Consider the following 18,704-nt stretch of genomic DNA (forward strand, 5'->3'; position numbering starts at 1 on the left):
TTTCAGAGGAGAAGATTTTTAAATGTTAGCAAACTTGATGAACAAATTGTGTAAAATTGTCTTTAAAGGGCAATAACTCTGTAAGGGGTCAATTGACAATTTTGGTCATATTAACTTTTTTGTAGATCTTACTTTGCTGAACATTATTGCTGATTACAGTTTACATATATCTATAGTAATATTCAAAATAATAACAAAAAACTGCAAAATTTTGTTAAAACTACCAATTCGGTGGCCCTATTGTTCGATTCGTCTGATAATTTCAGGGCCGATATATCTTGACCAATTAAACAATTTTACCCCATGTCACATTTGCTCTAAAAGATTTAGTTTTTGAGATATAAGCCAAAAACTGCATTTGACCCTTATGTTCTATTTTTAGCCATGGCGGCCATGTTTGTCAATGGATACAAACTTCGGATACAATTTATAAACAAGATACCCTAAGGAACATTTAGTTAAAGTTTGAAGGTAATTGGCCCAGTAGTTTCAGAGGAGAAGATTTTTAAATTTTAGCAAACTTGATGAACAAATTGTGTAAAATTGTCTTTAAAGGGCAATAACTCCTTAAGGGGTCAATTGACAATTATGGTCATATTAACTTTTTTGTAGATCTTACTTTGCTGAACATTATTACTGCTTACAGTTTATATATATCTATAATAATATTCAAAATAATAACAACTAGAGGCTCTCAAGAGCCTGTGTCGCTCACCTGTATTTACTGATGCTTTGGAAATCATGTAAAATAAGGTTAAAATCATAATTAATAGTATTAGATATTAGATATTTTAATGATATCTAAGATAATAACAAAAAACTGCAAAATTTCTGTAAATTAACATAACTCAGGGGCAGCAACCCAACAACGGGTTGTTGGATTCATCTGAAAATTTCAGGGCAGATAAATCTTAATCTGATGAACATTTTTGTCAGATTTGCTCTAAATGCTTTAGTTTCAGAGATATAAACTAAAAACTGCATTTTAACCCTATGTTCTATTCTTAACCAAGTCGGCCATGATGGTTTGAAGGCGGGGTCATCGGACACATTTTTTAAACTAGATACCCTAATAATGATTATGGCCAAGTATGGTTAAATTTGTCTCAGTAGTTTCAGAGAAGAAGATTTTTGTAGAAATTACAAAAATTTACGAAAAATTGTTAAAAATTTACTATATAGGGCAATAACTCCAAAAGGGGTCGACTGACAATTTTGGTCATGATGACTTATTTGTAGATCTTACTTTGCTGAACATTATTGCTGTTTACAGTTTATCTCTATCTATAATATTATTCAAGATAATAACCAAAAACTGCAAAATTTCCTTAAAATTACCAATTCAGGGGCAGCAACCCAACAACAGGTTGTCAGATTTGTCAGAAAATTTCAGGGCAGATAGATCTTGACCTGATAATCAGTTTTACCTATGTCAGATTTACTCTAAATGCTTTGGTTTCTGAGATATAAACCAAAATCTTCATTTTACCCCTATGTTCTATTTTTAGCCATGGCGGCCATCTTGGTTGGTTGGCGGGGTCATCGGACACATTTTTTAAACTAGATACCCTAATGATGATTGTGGCCAAGTTTGGTTAAATTTGGCCCAGTGGTTTCAGAGGCGAAGACTTTTGTAAAAAGCTAATGACGACGACGACGAACACCAAGTGATGAGAAAAGTTCACTTGGCCCTTCGGGCCAGGTGAGCTAAAAAACTGCAAAATTTGGTAAAAACTACCAATTTGGTGGCAGCAACCCAACAATGGGTTGTTCAATTCGTCTGAAAATTTCAGAGCTGATAGATCTTGACAAATTGAACAATTAAACCCCATGTCAGATTTGCTATAAAAGCTTTAGTTTTTGAGATATAAGCCAAAAACTGCATTTGACCCCTATTTTCTATTTTTAGCCATGATGGCCATGTTTGTCAATGGATCAAAACTTCGGATACAATTTATAAACTAGATACCCTAAGGAACATTTAGTTAAAGTTTGAAGGTATTTGGCCCAGTAGTTTCAGAGGAGAAGATTTTTTAAATAGTTTACGACGACAACGACGGACGCCAAGTGATGGCATAAGCTCACATGGGGCCCTTCAGGCCCCAGTGAGCTAAAAAGTAGAACAGTTGGCTAATTTCTAGCCTGTACCTTGGTATCCCACCTACCATACAAATACAGTCTAAATAATCCCACAAGAAATGGATTGCCACTATCAAAATCATCGACAGAGAAGATCAGAAAAAATGGCTTATATATTTCTGGAAAAAAAACCTTAAGTGAATAGCCACTTGCAGTTTCACAGACTAAAACTGTGTTAAGATAAGAGCCAATTAATATCACTACCAACACATTCTGCTCATTACAATATCAGATCAAATTAAAATCTTCAAATACAAAGTAATAACTATGTTTATAATAAATGCATACAAGACATTTGATGTGAAATGGTATAATTTATTCTTTGCAACTCATTTTCACTGAATGTAACCCAATGTATAAATTCATTGATTTTCCATGACAAATTTGGAGTCCTATTACAATTACATTTTGTATGTTTATAATTGTTAATAATAGAAATAGCATTCAAAGTTTTAAAATTACTACTTAAACCAATTTTCATTGCGTCTCAGATGATCTAGTTTATTACAAAAGAAACATAAGCTTCACAATAAAAGTTAATCAACAAAATCAGTTAAATCTACAACCATTAAAAATGGAATGAAAATTTAGAGCTGAAATTCATGCTTTTTGTGTATGCTGTCCTATTTTGGGATTGTGATATATAAGTGTTTGATATTTACGTCTTATTTATTTATTATTACATATTTCTTCCATAACAATAACTAACGTTCAATAAATTCACTTTTAAAGTACATGCAAAATATAAGGATAATTAACTTTTTGAAATTGATATTAGTAAGTTAATTTAAAAATTACATTCAAAATCATATGCAGGAATTTAACAATACTGATCAAATTTCAAAACAATAGCAGCTGTCAACATATGAAATATACATGCATACAAACTGTGTCACTCATACAGTTTGGGTATTGCTAAAATAGAATAGAATTCCACAGATGTAGAATTCATAGGATTTCAAAATCATGACAAAGAAAGAAAAAAAAAACATATTTCAGTCACTGAAGGGGTATATACATGTATAATATAACAATATATGTTTTAAAAGTCAACAAAATATTATAATTACATGTTAAAATGAAATATAATATCTTATTGAAATGGACTAAAAGTTTCAAAGCAGAAAACATACTCTGTTTTAGCAAATGGGTATATAACATGTGGAATATCATGGCATGTTTTTAATAAATTTTGATATACTTAAGAGGACATATCATAGAATGCTAGTAAGATAGTATGATTATCACTGTATGTCTACAAATTACAAAAACTAAGAAAAATAGACACCCAGGAGATGTTAGTTAAGAACAGACAAAATATGTACCCAACATAAGGAAACCTTTTGCAAATTGAGGTTACTTTCACCATCTGGCAAATTTGAAAAAAAATATTAAAATTATTTGTGATTATACAAACATTTTTAATAGTTTGAAGGTTCTTGGCTCTTGATTAAAAAAAAACTGTAGGAGGATTTCATTACACAAAAAACTTCATATACAGGAGTGTGCTCCTTAGGCAGAAACTGCTCCAACAGAGTTATGAGGAGGAAAGATTAAAAATGACACTCCGTAAATTTTATGGACACCTACACGAATTGGTTGATCTATACACTGTATCTGTGTCTAAACTTACTGACGACATTTTTACCACGTCTTAGATTGTGGTTTACCATCTTCGTCATCTGGTCTGCTTAGTACCGAATATGACTGTTTTGCTGAGTGTGAATTCACATTGCTATATGACATGTCTCGGTATTTATATATCCAACATTCATGTATTTAGTTATGATGGGCATTTTGTTGTTACTTTCTTATATGTGTGGGTCCGGTGGGTCATTTTGTGCTGAGTTGTTGTCTGTTTATTTCGTTTGTGGTTTAAATTCTGTATTTTCTGTACATTTCACATATGTCTTATTTGTCAGTATAGTTGGGTAACTCGTGGTTTGTCTACAGGGTTTTTGTTTTATGTTGTTTGTTTTCATGTGTGTTTACTGTTTTGTCTTACATGATCTTGCCTTATATTACAGTTATTTTATTTTTATTTTCTATATGTATGTAAAAGTTAAGAAAAAAAATCAGCTTCTTCATTTATATGATTTTAAGTTTAAAGCAACTATATGCACAGGATTTTTATGTTTATACACAGTTTTGATTTAGAAGAAAATACAAATAATAACACCATTACAAACACAATTCCATTTTAATATTCTTGTCATGGTTAGAAAATACATAAAATAACATCATTACAAACTCAATCCCAATTTAATATTCTAGTATATGTCTATAAATAAAACAAATCGTGGGAGGTGTCCATTGTTATTCTGTGGTTTACATGTTGTTATGTACTATTATATTATTTATTTATGTAAACTCTGTGAGAGTGTTCTTGTGTTTGTTTGTACTGTATTCCTTTCACGTAGTGTTGTCATTTTAGCGATATTTTTAACATTGCCATATAAGCGGGAGGTTTGTCTAGCCATAAAACCAGGTTCAACCCACCATTTTTTCTTAAAATGTCCTGTACCAAGTCAGGAATATGGCAGTTGTTATCAAACAGTCCGTTTCTATGTATGTTGGCATTTGTTTTTGTTGTAATTCAGTGTTTCTGTTGTTCCATTGTTTTCCTCTTATAGTTGATGTGTTTCCCTCGGTTTTAGTTTGTTACCCAAATTTGTTTTTGCTTAATTGAATTATGGCTATTGAACAGTGGTATACTACTGTTACCTTTATTGATTAACCTCTGTAGAGTACACAAAGAAATCATGAAGAATGCAATGGAAAATTGACTAAGTTTCACTTTTTGTACATAAAGTAAAATGCACCCATGTATCAACATTTTACAGTGTTTGAAGGCCCTGAGTTGAACAGTGGGGGATAAGTTGTTTACAAAAACAGACATTTTTTCATGTTCTTTTATTATATGCAGTGGATAAAATATCTGTAATAATTTTTTATGAAAGCAATTTTTTTTTTATAATTTTGTTTCCTCACCCTTTTTTTTTTTACTTAAGATAATTAACTTAAAACATCTTGTAATCTCTCTTCCTTCTTGTATCTTTGGAAAGTGGCCTCTATTACCCAAAGCACTAAAAGGAAAGTTGCTACTCCAAATTTTCTTTTTTTCTTTTAAAAAGCATTGCCAGGAGGATGGGACTATTTCAATACATAAAACAATAAAGCTTTTATCCTATTCTTTGGACACGAGTGTACTAAAAAATCTGTCATCAATGCAAATCCAGGAATTACCAAAAAAAAAGAAGGGAAGAGGTATCATCAGGAAGAAATTTGGCCTTTATGGAATACTATGTAATCTGCTTAACTATTTGCTTGTTTCTATCTAAAACAACCCTCTTGAATACATCCCTTGCTTCAGCTTAGTATTGTCAAAATGTTATCAAAATAAGAACATGAATGTGTCATAAAAGGCCCATTTTCAGTTAAATGTTATATTTTGTAATTTTCACACAATACTGAATACAAATTAATATCTCCAATCTTGTGTACCACAAAAATATGTAACTTTGTTACCAGAATTTTAAACTTTTCAATAATAATATGTTTAAAAAAATATGTTACATATCCCAATCTTATTATTTACTACTAGTTTATTATGGCAATTTCTCGGATTGTATTTTTTATTCACTTTTGAACAACTCTTTCGCAAATCAACATCATTTCAATATATCAAATTATTGTCTACTGAACATCTTTAAACAATCACTAAATTTAGGGGACAATTACTGTCACAAGTTTATTACGGCAATTCTCTGATTATATTTTTTATTCACTTTTGGACAACTCTTTTGCCAATCAACATCATTTCAACATAGCAAATCATAGGCCAACTGAATTAAGAACTTAACATCTTTAAACAATCATTCAAATCAGGGGTCCAATATTGCCCTTATTTCAACTTGTCCTTTGATAATGAGAACTTTATCTGGACAAAAGAAGGTTAAATTTCTTCAATTGATATTAAAAAAAAGCAATAAATATTCTATATTACCTAATATATGTCAAGATTCCTTGTCCATCCTTAAGGTAGATGGGGTGTCTAAATTATTATCCATAGAATTTTTTAATAATTTGCAAAAATGTAGTTTATATCATGCTTTTTTAAAAATAATAATAAAAAGAATGGGTCACGGGGCTTATTTTCACGCTACAGGTTGTGCAAAATTGACAGATTTTGTATAGATTATGCATGGAAAACCCAATTTTCTGCCATAAAACAAAAACTACACCATAGAATTTTGAGATAAAATATGAGAAGATAGCTCTAACATTATGCTTTCAGATAAGAAAAAGAAAAAATGGGGTCCCGGGACCCGTTTTCTTGCTACATAATAAAATAGGTAAATTCCTAACACATTCTATTGTAAAAGTAACTTTATCTGAATTATCTGCCCTTACATTTGAGTTGCCTCCCCTTATGTGGCAAAGTTTGAAAAAATTGAATCAAACAAAAGTATTCTGTTTTTTGTAAAATACAACCATAAATATGATAAAACATGTCATTTTCTATATTGAAATAAAAATTCTTACACATGAATTACCTACTACTCTCAGAATTTGCACATTTTCTTAAAGATCTAGACCGATTGTTTTCTTGTATTTCAAAATCCAAGATGGAGGAAGACACCATATCTACCTTAAATGGAGTGGGGAATCAATTGTTTTTAAAAAAAATTCACATTATCTATTAATATAAAAGGAGATGTGAGATAATTGTCACTGAGACATCAACCAAACAAATACAAGTAAACCATAAAGACAAAGAGAGGTCACAATATAGCTTATATCAATGGACAACAGTCAACTTCATAAGACAAGCTGAACATCATCAAACTCTAGACATGTCATGAATAAATTTAAAGAGACAATTATAAAGATTTAAAGCTTAAAATGTTGACACATGTCAATGGTTGAAGACTGTCAGCTGATCCTAAATGTCTTTTTGGTGTTTGTGTCACTCTCATTGATGTATTCCCCACATCTTCTTTTCTTCATAACCTCATACGACACCAATCTTTATGTACCAATATCAAAAGTGTTCCTTATTTTTCTAATTAAGATCTACATAATTCATTGCAAATAATTTATTAAGCATAAGATCATTGTAAAAAGAGTTGGGATATGCATCTAGAAATGAGTTTTTTTAATTCTTTGTTGATTTAAACCTATTCTGATGAAATGTATTAATTTTTGATAGACCAGATGTTTACTAAATTGCCTGCAAGTGATTTCCCATAAAATCTATTCAAAATATCATAATTGAAAGATTGCTTTGAATCATGAGAGAATCAAATTATTACAATTTCATCTTTTTTAATACGGATTTTATACATTCTTTATAGTTTAACTTTCAAAATTTAAACATCTAGAAAACTTTAACTATATCAAGTAGAAAGTTATCATAATCAATGGGTTAGAATCTAAATTTCAATAATTCTTAACTGATATATACTCTTCCAGACAGATTGTTTGTTTTTTGATAATGGATCTTTGATCTACTTCTTCTCTACTCATCTACAGTAAAATTTAATATGAATTCAAAATTCCTAGGCATTCACCTATTATTTGCAGATCCTTTGAAAAGATTGGGAAAGTTTGCCTATGGATTGTGATACAGTGATGACTGCTGTACCCATATTTTGACAATGTTACCTATTATGTCTGTTTTGTTCACGCAGCTTTGTAAATATAATGGAATTTGATACGACTGTCATACAAGTGAGCGGTTTACCGCTATAAAACCAGGTTCAATCCACCATTTTCTACATTTGTAAATGCCTGTACCAAGTCAGGAATATGACAGTTGTTGTCCATTCGTTTGATGTGTTTTATCATTTGATTTTGCCATTTGATTAGGGACTTTCCGTTTTGCATTTTCCTCAGAGTTCAGTATTTTTGTGATTTTTCTTTTTACATATCTTTGGAGAAATTGATTCTACAACAATGTACTATTCCAAGTGTTCAAAGTACATATATATTGCATGTCATTCCATGAAGTGGTAGAATTTATATTTACCTGTATCCATGGAGAAGAAACAAGGAGTTTGTGCATGTTTACGAAACATTTCTGCCCTCGTATGTACTTTTTTTTTTTAAACTTGTACTGAGTCAACTTAAAAATAGATGTTACCTCACAGAAAACCTTATTTCTATTACATAATTCTAAAGAATTTTTATACAAAAACAAGAGTGCACACGCTGAAATGTCTCGCCTTCTTTACTAATCATTGATATTATGTTGATAGTCCTAAATATAAAGCTTTATTACAACTGTCACATAAACTTAACATTAACCAAGTAAACTAAACATTGACCAATGAACCATGATAATGAGGTCAAGGTCAGATGAACCATGCTAGGCAGGCATGTACAGCTAACAATTCTTCCATACAACAAATATAGTTGACTTATTGCTTATAGTTTAAGAAAAACAGACGAAAACACAAAAACTTAACACTGAGCAATGAACCTTGAAAATGAGGTCAAGGTCAAATAAAACCTGTGTGACTGACATATAGATCATAAAATATTTCCATACACCAAATATAGTTGAACTATTGCATATAGTATTAGAAAAAAAGACCAAAACTCAAAAACTTAACTTTGACCACTGAACCATGAAAATGAGGTCAAGGTAAGATGACACCTGCCAGCTAGACATGTACACCTTACAATCATTCCATACACCAAATATAGCTGACCTATTGCATGCAGTATTAGAAAAAAAGACCAAAACTCAAAAACTTAACTTTGACCACTGAACCATGAAAATGAGGTCAAGGTCAGATGACACCTGCCAGCTAGACATGTACACCTTACAATCATTCCATACACCAAATATAGTAGACCTATTGCATACAGTATAAGAAAAACAGACCAAAACACAATAAAATGCTTCGCTGGGGCGCAGCGTGATACGACCGCAGAGGTCGAACCCTGAACAGTTGGGGCAAGTATGGACACAACATTCAAGCTTGATACAGCTCTGAATTTGGATTGTTATTAAATATTTGACACAGCATAGGTTTCTGACACAGAAAGAATGTGGTCTAAGAACTTGAATTTTTTTAATTTACCTATTATGGTCCAATGTCCAAAATCAAAATACATGGTTAGATTCAGCATATCAAAGAACCCCATATATTCAATTTTTGTTAAAATCAAACAAAGTTTAATTTTGGACCCCAACTTGGACAAACTTGAAAACTGGGCCCATAATCAAAAATCTAAACACATGTTTAGATTCAGCATATCAAAGAACCCCAAGAATTCAATTTTTTGCTAAAATCAAACTAAGTTTAATTTTGGACCCTTTGGACCTTAATGTAGACCAATTTAAAAAACGGGACTTAAAATTAAAAATTTAAATACACGGTTAGATTTGGAATATCAAAAAACCCCAATAATTCAATTTTTGATGAAATCAAACAAAGTTTAATTTTGGACCCTTTTGACCTCAATATGAACCAATTTGATAGCGGGGCCCACAAATATAAAATCTAAGTTCATGGTTAGATTCAGCATATCAAAGAAGCCCATATATTCAATTTTTGTTGAAATAAAAAAAAATATAATTTTGGACCCCAACTTGGACCAACTTGAAAACTGGGCCCATAATCAAAAATCTAAACACATGTTTAGATTCAGCATATCAAAGAACCCCAAGAATTCAATTTTTGTTAAAATCAAACTAAGTTTAATTTTGGACCCTTTGGACCTCAATGAAGACCAATTTAAAAAACGGGACCCAAATTAAAAATCTAAAAACACGGTTAGATTTGGCATATCAAAGAACCCCAATAATTCAATTTTCGATGAAATCAAACAAAGTTTAATTTTGGACCCTTTTGACCTCAATATGAACCAATTTGATAGCGGGGCCTACAAATAAAAAATCTAAATACATGGTTAGATTCAGCATATCAAAGAACCTCATATATTCAATTTTTGTTGAAATCAAACAAAGTTTAATTTTGGACCCCAATTTGGACCAACTTGAAAACTGGGCCCATAATTAAAAATCTAAATACATGTTTAGATTCAGCATATCAAAGAACCCCATATATTCAATTTTTGTTGAAATCAAACAAAGTTTAAATACTGGAACCTATCTTGGACCAACTTGAAAACTGGGCCCATAATCAAAAATCTAAACACATGTTTAGATTCAGCAAATCAAAGAACCCCAAGAATTCAATTTTTGTTAAAATCAAACTAAGTTTAATTTGGACCCTTTGGACCTCAATGTAGACCAATTTAAAAAACAGGACCCAAAATTAAAAACCTAAATACACGGTCAGATTTGGAATATCAAAGAACCCCAATAATTCAATTTTAGATGAAATCAAACAAAGTTTAATTTTGGACCCTTTTGACCTCAATATGAACCAATTAGATAACGGGGTCCACAAATAAAAAATCTAAATACATGGTTAGATTCAGCATATCAAAGAACCCCATATATTCAATTTTTGTTGAAATCAAACAAAGTTTAATTTTGGACCCCAATTTGGACCAACTTGAAAACTGGGCCAAAAATCAAAAATCTAAATACATGTTTAGATTCAGCATATCAAAGAACCTCATATATTCAATTTTTGCTAAAATCAAACAAAGCTTAATTTTGGACCCTTTGGACCTTAATGTAGACCAATTTAAAAAACAGGACCCAAAATTAAAAACCTAAATACACGGTCAGATTTGGAATATCAAAGAACCCCAATAATTCAATTTTAGATGAAATCAAACAAAGTTTAATTTTGGACCCTTTTGACCTCAATATGAACCAATTAGATAACGGGGTCCACAAATAAAAAATCTAAATACATGGTTAGATTCAGCATATCAAAGAACCCCATATATTCAATTTTTGTTGAAATCAAACAAAGTTTAATTTTGGACCCCAATTTGGACCAACTTGAAAACTGGGCCAAAAATCAAAAATCTAAATACATGTTTAGATTCAGCATATCAAAGAACCTCATATATTCAATTTTTGCTAAAATCAAACAAAGTTTAATTTTGGACCCTTTGGACCTTAATGTAGACCAATTTGAAAACTGGACCCAAAATTAAAAATCTAAATACACTGTTAGATTCAAATAAATAAATAAACAAATAAATAAATGTGATCAAAGATTTTACAAATCTAATGCGCCATACTGTGCAATTAAAGATTACTTCTTGAAATTTTTCAATATTTGAAATTTGAAAAAAAAATAATATTTTAAGAATAATTCTTTTTAATTTCTGAAATCTGAAATGAGAAAAAATTGGCCCCCCACAATTTCTTTTTATCCCCCCCCTTTTTCCCCCAAAAAAATTCTTTCCCTCAAGATATGGTCATAATCTCAATTCAAATTTCCAATGGAGTTGGCAACCATAATTACCCATTTAAATTTACCATAGTGCTAACTTAATCTATTTTATAATAGAATTAATAAAAATATAGTGTCAAATCTTTCATATGGATTTTTTTGTAAAAAAAAAAGATGAAAACATTTGCAGATATTTTTACTGGTCTTCCTTTATAAATATGCATTTCTTTAAACATAATTTAAAAGCAGTGTAAGGGAAGTAACCAAAACGTTGTATTTGGATTACCTCCCTTACACTGTTTTAGATTATCTTTATTGTTCATTAACCATTACTTTATACATAATTTAAAAGCAGTGTAAGGGAGATAATTTCAATGATGTATTTGATTTATCTCCCTTACACTGCTTTAAATTATGTTTTGTACTAAAGTATTTGTCCATTAACCAGGACAACCTTGTTTTTCCCCCTTTTTTGCCCCTAATTCCTAAACGGTTTGAGCCATAACCCCCCAAAGCAAATCCTAACCATCCCTTTGTGGTATGGAAACTTGTAGTTTAATTTCAGAGAGATCCATACACCGTTCCACGGTTATTGTCTGGAAACTAGAAAATGCTCATTTTTGGCCCCTTTTTGGCCCCTAATTCCTTAACTGTTGGTACCATAACCCCCAAAATCAATCCCAACCTTCCTTTTGTGGTATTTAACCTTATGGTCAAATTTCAAAAAGATCCATTCACTTAAACTAAAGTTAGAGTGCGAAAACCAATATGTATTCGGACGACGACGCCGGATGACGACGACGACGACGACGACGCCAACGTCATACCAATATACGACCACAAAATTTTTTTGCGGTCGTATAAAAACTTAACTATAACCACTGAACCATGAAAATGAGGTCAAGGTCAGATGACACCTGCCAGTTGGACATGTACACCTTACAGTCCTTCCATACACCGAATATACTAGACCTATTGCTTATAGTATCTGAGATATGGACTTGACCACGAAAACTTAACCTTGTTCACTGATCCATGAAATGAGGTCGAGGTCAAGTGAAAACTGTCTGACAGGCATGAGGACCTTGCAAGGTACGCACATACCAAATATAGTTATCCTATTACTTATAATAAGAGAGAATTTAACATTACAAAAAATCTGAACTTTTTTTTCAAGTAGTCACTGAACCATGAAAATGAGGTCAAGGACATTGGACATGTGACTGACGGAAACTTCGTAACATGAGGCATCCATATACAAAGTATGAAGCATCCAGGTCTTCCATCTTCTAAAATATAAAGCTTTTAAGAAGTTAGCTAACGCCGCCGCCGCCGCCGGATCGCTATCCCTATGTCGAGCTTTCTGCGACAAAAGTCGCAGGCTCGACAAAAACTATGTAGTCTTTAGAAAAAGATGTTCAATAATCTGATGGTTATCAGTCAAAACAACTGAAAAGTTATTGTCAATGATTCTCTATAGAATTGACTATGAGACATTCTGTGAAATGTGTGGATTCCTTACATAATTGTGAATAAATATGGCATATAGATTTGATTATTCTCAAAAAGCTGTCAGTTTAATCTATTTAACATTTTGATCTATTTAACATTTCAACTTGGTTAATTTCAACTGACTAATTATTCAATTTTTACATATATAAATAGCCACTTAAATTGTTAGCATAATTTGCAATTAGCTCATTTTAACAAGGTTTTAAAATGCAAAAAGTTTGAATGTGAAAAACTTTATTTGTTCGAGGTTTTCTGTAAGTCTATTAAAATAGGTCAACCATAATAATTTAAAATCCATTGGAATTTCCAAGAAAACATAATTACCTATTTATCATTCAATACCATATGATATTTAAATCGAGAAATTTTAATACAAGTGTACTTTAACAAACATTTATGTAAACAAAAAATTTGTAAGGGTTCCGCGGAACCCAGTGTCTCGCCTACTTTTGCTGTTAGTCGCAGGCTCAACAAAAATGGGGAAATAATTATTAATAATTTTCCTCTAGATACTATCTTTTGAATGTAAGAAGCTTCTGTTCAAGTTTGGTAAGAATCCAGGATGGTTTATGAATCTAATAAATGTTTTAAAAACTTTAACTGCAGATTGTATGTAATGTTAATTGGAAGAAAAACTAAGTCCATTTATAAGTAATATACGGAAAAACAGGAAATTTAAAAAAAAAAATATTCCTTCTAGATACTAGCTTTTGGCCATAAACAAACTTCTGTCCAAGTTTGGTACAAATCCAGGATAGTTTAAGAAAGTTATTAAAATTTTGATAACTTTAACCACAGAGTGAATGTAATGTTAACTGGCAGGAAAACTAAGTCCACTTATAAGTAAAATACGGATAAACAGGATTTTTTTTTTAACAAAATTTACTTTTGAATACTATCTTATGATCATAAACAAGCTTCTGTCCAAGTATGGTACAAATCCAGGATAGTTTAAGAAAGTTATTAAAATTTGAAAAACTTTAACCACAGAGTGAATGTAATGTTAACTGGCAGAAAAACTAAGTCCATTTATGAGTAAAATACTGATTAACAGGATTTTTTTTATTTACCAAATTTACTTCTGGATACTATCTTATGATCATAAACAAGCTTCTGTCCAAGTTTGGTAGAAATCCAGGATAGTTTAAGAAAGTTATTAAAATTTGAAAAACTTTAACCACAGAGTGAATATTTGTGGACGCTGCCGCCGACGACGACGCCGCTGACGGAATGTAGGATCGCTATGTCTCGATTTTGCAACAAAAGTCGCAGGCTCGACAAAAACCATTGACACTAGTCTGTGCTAATCAAATACTTTACCTGTAAATTCAGAAATTATTGCGTGCATTTATTCTTGCAAATCCTTGACCACTGGCAAAAATGTAAAATCTTATTAATATGCCATTGCAAAAATTTTATGAAGGAAAATCATTACAGAAAATATGAATGCAAGTTTTTTTATTAAGCGAACCGAATACTGTTGTATTTTTCACATTTATAGAAACATCACAATAATTTCTGAATTTACAGTAGTTGTCAGGTTATATGAAATGTGATCATTTTGATTTATAAGATGTAATTATAACATTATTAAAATATGTAAATACAGTCAACCCTGTATATAAATAAACTCATCATAGATACCAGGATTGAAATTTTGTATTTGCGCCAGACGCGCGTTTCGTCTACAAAAGACTCATCAGTGACGCTCGAATAAAAAAAGTCACCCTTGGGACTAGAGAAAACTCACCTTAGAGATGTGACCTTTGAATCAAGGTTCAAAATGCATTGGCATTGCTACAGCGGGACAAGAAGAGGGTGACCTTGCCAGACAGGTTTCTGCTTAATAGATGTTACCATTAGAGCAGGTTTGACAGTAATACATGTAGAAACTTACAAAAAGATTTCATGTAAAGCTATTCAATTTTCCATAAACATGTGCTTCATTGTACTGTTCATACGTAAAGCATATCCAGCACTGAAGCAAAACTTAAATCTTAAAAAGTAGAAACTATGGACTTACCTGGGTAGGGCCTATTTCTACCAGAGGGGGTACTTGATCTTTGACCTCCATCATTTGGTATGTCTAAAAGTCTTTCTATCATCATCATCTTCTGCTGACGGGCTTTCAGTCTTCCTTTAGTCAAACGTTGCTTAGCAGCCATACATCTTATGTGATCATCGAAAACAAAGCGTCCAGACAAAAGAGGAAGTGGTCTTGCATGCTGGGAACTAGGAGGTTTGTGGATGGTGATGTGGAGTGATCGACTGTCATCCTTATCTCCAGTCACTTCAACATCCTACAAATACATTCACAGCAATATAAATTTACTGTGGATTCACTATTGTTTGTGGATACCAATTTTGTGGATTTCCTGGGTAAAGGTGATCCACAAATTTAAATGTTCAATGAAATACAAATTTTCTATAGGTTTGTATGCAGACCAAGTTGTAAATATAAATCCACTTTAATAGCTATTATTTTTTTCATTCTGATCATGTGAAATAATTTTTTGTAAATTCACTTTAATAGCTAATATTTTTTCATTCTAAGCATGTGAAATAATTTTTTTTTGGAAAAAAAATATGTCAACATAAACTCAGATGAGGTCAGGAGAGAAAAACAAGTTATTGCTTCAGTTTTTTTTTTAGGTATAAAACAATTTCTACTTACCAACATTCAGTTGTTCACTATATTTTTAATTTTCATCAAAAGTCACTTTTTAAAATTTATTGAGACAAACAGTAGAATAAAAATTTCAGGATTGACTTGTATGGTAACATTATATATTTTCACATTGATCTTATATTAAAAAGATGCAAATAATAAACAAATCTTCTCTTTATATATCTTTCTTCATTGTCTCAATGTTTGATTATGGTAAAGGTTTTAGTTGAATGCCACTCATATCAAAAGTTTGGATCATGTTTTGTGTAAAAAATCACGTAAATTATAACAATTTTAAATAAAAAAAAAAACAATATATCTTTGTAGCACCATGTGAACAATAATTTTGTAAGCCATAAATCTACAATTAATTTTTACCTAATCATGTTAATTTTAATTATTGCAGATCCTTGATAGTTCTCTGTACAATTTATTTATAAGATTTTTAGACTTGATTTAGACCTCTATATACATATTGTATAAGACACCTATTGTTGAAGAACATATTGAACTTGATGTCTTTTGGAATTTCAGGTTGTTGGGTTAATGTCTTATTGATGTATACCCCCACATCTCATTTTATTCATATCTCTCAATGAAAATGACCACAATAGCCACTTTTGATTTTAACAAAAATGTGACCTTATTAACCTCTTCTTTCACATTCATTGTTTCTTCAAAAAAAAAAAAAGCACCAATATCATATCTATCAAAAAGGTTTTCTGTATTTTGAGGACACTTTCAGGCTTGTTTGAACTGTCACTTTATGTGACTATTTTTTAATCGATCAAAAACTCCTGAGTAATAAAAGTGAAAATCAACAATATCTAACTTGACCTCTATTTTGTCATCAGTAACAACATTTTCAACAGCATTGGTGAACGGTTCATAAGTTATTACATGGAAACTGTTGGCTGCCGCTAATCACCAAAATTTGTACCTGAGGAATAATAAGGAATCAACAGTGTTGTTTGTCATCAAAAGAATCCAGAAGATGTCAGGACAGACACCATGTTCAATTGGTTTGCCTCATTTTGCTCAATCCAGCAAAATACAAACCCTTAAGGCCTATTACTAATGATGTTTTAAACTCAAAACTGTCTATACCACCTGTTGGTATTGTGTTAATCTAATAACTTTTAAGATTTTCAGTACATAAATTACTTAATTGTATCAAACAATAACCAAACAACAAATTTATAACATACTTGTAAGAATCCAGCAAATCTGACAACACCCCATCCAAGTCGCTTTGTATCTGGTTCTACTAGAATTAACTGTATACTGTCTATCACAAGAAATCTACGTTCCATTTTTCTGCTGAAACAAGAAGAAAGGTCAGAAATTGACAATATCTATAATAAAAAAAAATAATTTGGTTTAGTTTTTAATATTAAACTATTTTATTTATTGTCATCTATATAACAAGGGGCATAAATGGCCTAACTTTTATTCACTCCCAATCTTTGGTGGGGTTCGTGTTGCTCAGTCTTTGGTTTTTGCGTACTGCTGTTTGTCTTTTGACCATTTTTTGTTTTTTTTGCCATGCCATTGCCAGTTTTTTTTATTGACTAATGAGTTTGAATATCTCTTTGGTATCTTTCGCCTCTCTGTTGACACAATTTATGGCTAAATATAAAAAAGATCTATTAATATAAATAAAACAGTTGACAAATCTAATTTTCAGAAAAAACACTACACATTAAAAATTTCTTAATTATGACCCCGCCATAGCAGAGGGGACATTAAGTTTTACCCTTGTCTGTCTGTATGTACGTCCCGAAATTGGTTCCCGTTCTCTAACTTTAGTTTGCCTCAAGCAAATGTTATCAAACTTATACACGATGCTTATTACCACAAAACACAGATCAAATTTTAATTTGGGTGGCATCACTTTTACCTTTCTAGAGTTATGCTCCTTTACAAATGGAAAAATTACTGAATTTTTCATCTCCGTTCTCTTACTTAAGTTTGCCTCAACCAAATGTTATAAAACTTATATACAATGCTAAATTTATTACCACAAAATGCAGATCAAGTACGAACTTGGGTAGTGTCACTTTCAACGTTCTTGAGTTATGTCCCTTTATAACTTTATATGTTAGCGGGGGCATCATCTGTGTCCATGTTCCCCATTTATTTTTTTTTAATTTCTTTTCTTGATAGTGGATGACATTTCTGAACCCAAAAATTTGCAAAAGAACTTCAACCATTACCATCTATTAAGTGGAGCCTACCTTTAAGATGAGTAATAGAGAGAAACCTGACATAAAGAGGTCTCTATAAACACAATAGCACTAATGGAGCTTCAGTAAGTTGATGCTATATTAATTATGTGCATCGGCTGAAAAATTATGTCAAATAAAAAGTAGGTAGTGACAAAACACATGATTGAGAGCACCTGGTGATAATTAATAGCCTGACGGGACAGGGTCTTCTCCAGAGGCAGTATAATGGATTAATAGTAGCACACTATTTATATAGCATCTGAAAGTTACTTTTACCAAATAATGATCCCTACAGGATTAAATTATCCATTCAATTAAATTTTCAGTTACAGTTAACTTCATTCATCTGGTTATGCACATTGCTGTAAACATTAAAACTGATGATGTTGGTTATGGTTAACATCTAACCAACATTTGGGCTTCTATTACCACTTCATTTAAATTATCTTACATGGTAGTCATGCAGTCTCGATGTTTGGGCGTATGATTTGCCGAAATATAAAGTCTTTTAAATAAAAGCATTATCTTAGCCTTCAACCTTATTCAACTGATCTTGTATGTTACCATTGAACTGATGATATAAGTTACAGTATTATTTTAGCCTTCAATCCTCTCCTTTTCAATGTAAATGTAAATTTGTGCATATTAATCTACAGTGTTATGAGTAATAAACTGATGTTGCTTGGATTATATATTAAGATTTTTGAAAGACACATAAAGAATTATTTAATATAACAAGTGTATCCTTACACATTCAGAACTACAATATATTACTTGAAAAGTAATGAAGTTTTTCTTTTGAATCAAAATAAACTTCAAATAGCA

General features: G+C 31.2%; 1 protein-coding gene and 1 long non-coding RNA gene across 4 annotated transcripts in view; one reads left to right on the forward strand and one right to left on the reverse strand.

The window, feature by feature from the left end:
- LOC127709955 (protein CLEC16A-like) overlaps positions 1 to 18,704 on the reverse strand; it is a 126,063-nt gene that overhangs the window by 15,022 nt on the left and 92,337 nt on the right. For 2 of the 3 annotated variants that reach the window (XM_052215659.1, XM_052215657.1), the window contains exons 21-22: positions 16,860 to 16,971; positions 15,007 to 15,283 (exon numbers count right to left, since the gene is read on the reverse strand). In XM_052215659.1, coding sequence (XP_052071619.1) covers positions 15,007 to 15,283; positions 16,860 to 16,971 — 389 coding nt within the window. The remainder of the gene's footprint in view (positions 1 to 15,006; positions 15,284 to 16,859; positions 16,972 to 18,704) is intronic. The other variant, XM_052215658.1, reaches the window with a different exon arrangement.
- Positions 8,653 to 9,278, forward strand: LOC127709984 (uncharacterized). Its single transcript, XR_007985887.1, has 2 exons — positions 8,653 to 8,782; positions 8,930 to 9,278. It is a non-coding gene; the product is annotated as an uncharacterized LOC127709984 (long non-coding RNA).

Source organism: Mytilus californianus, unplaced genomic scaffold (assembly GCF_021869535.1).
Source record: "Mytilus californianus isolate M0D057914Y unplaced genomic scaffold, xbMytCali1.0.p SCAF_7, whole genome shotgun sequence".
Lineage (NCBI taxonomy): Eukaryota > Metazoa > Mollusca > Bivalvia > Mytilida > Mytilidae > Mytilus > Mytilus californianus.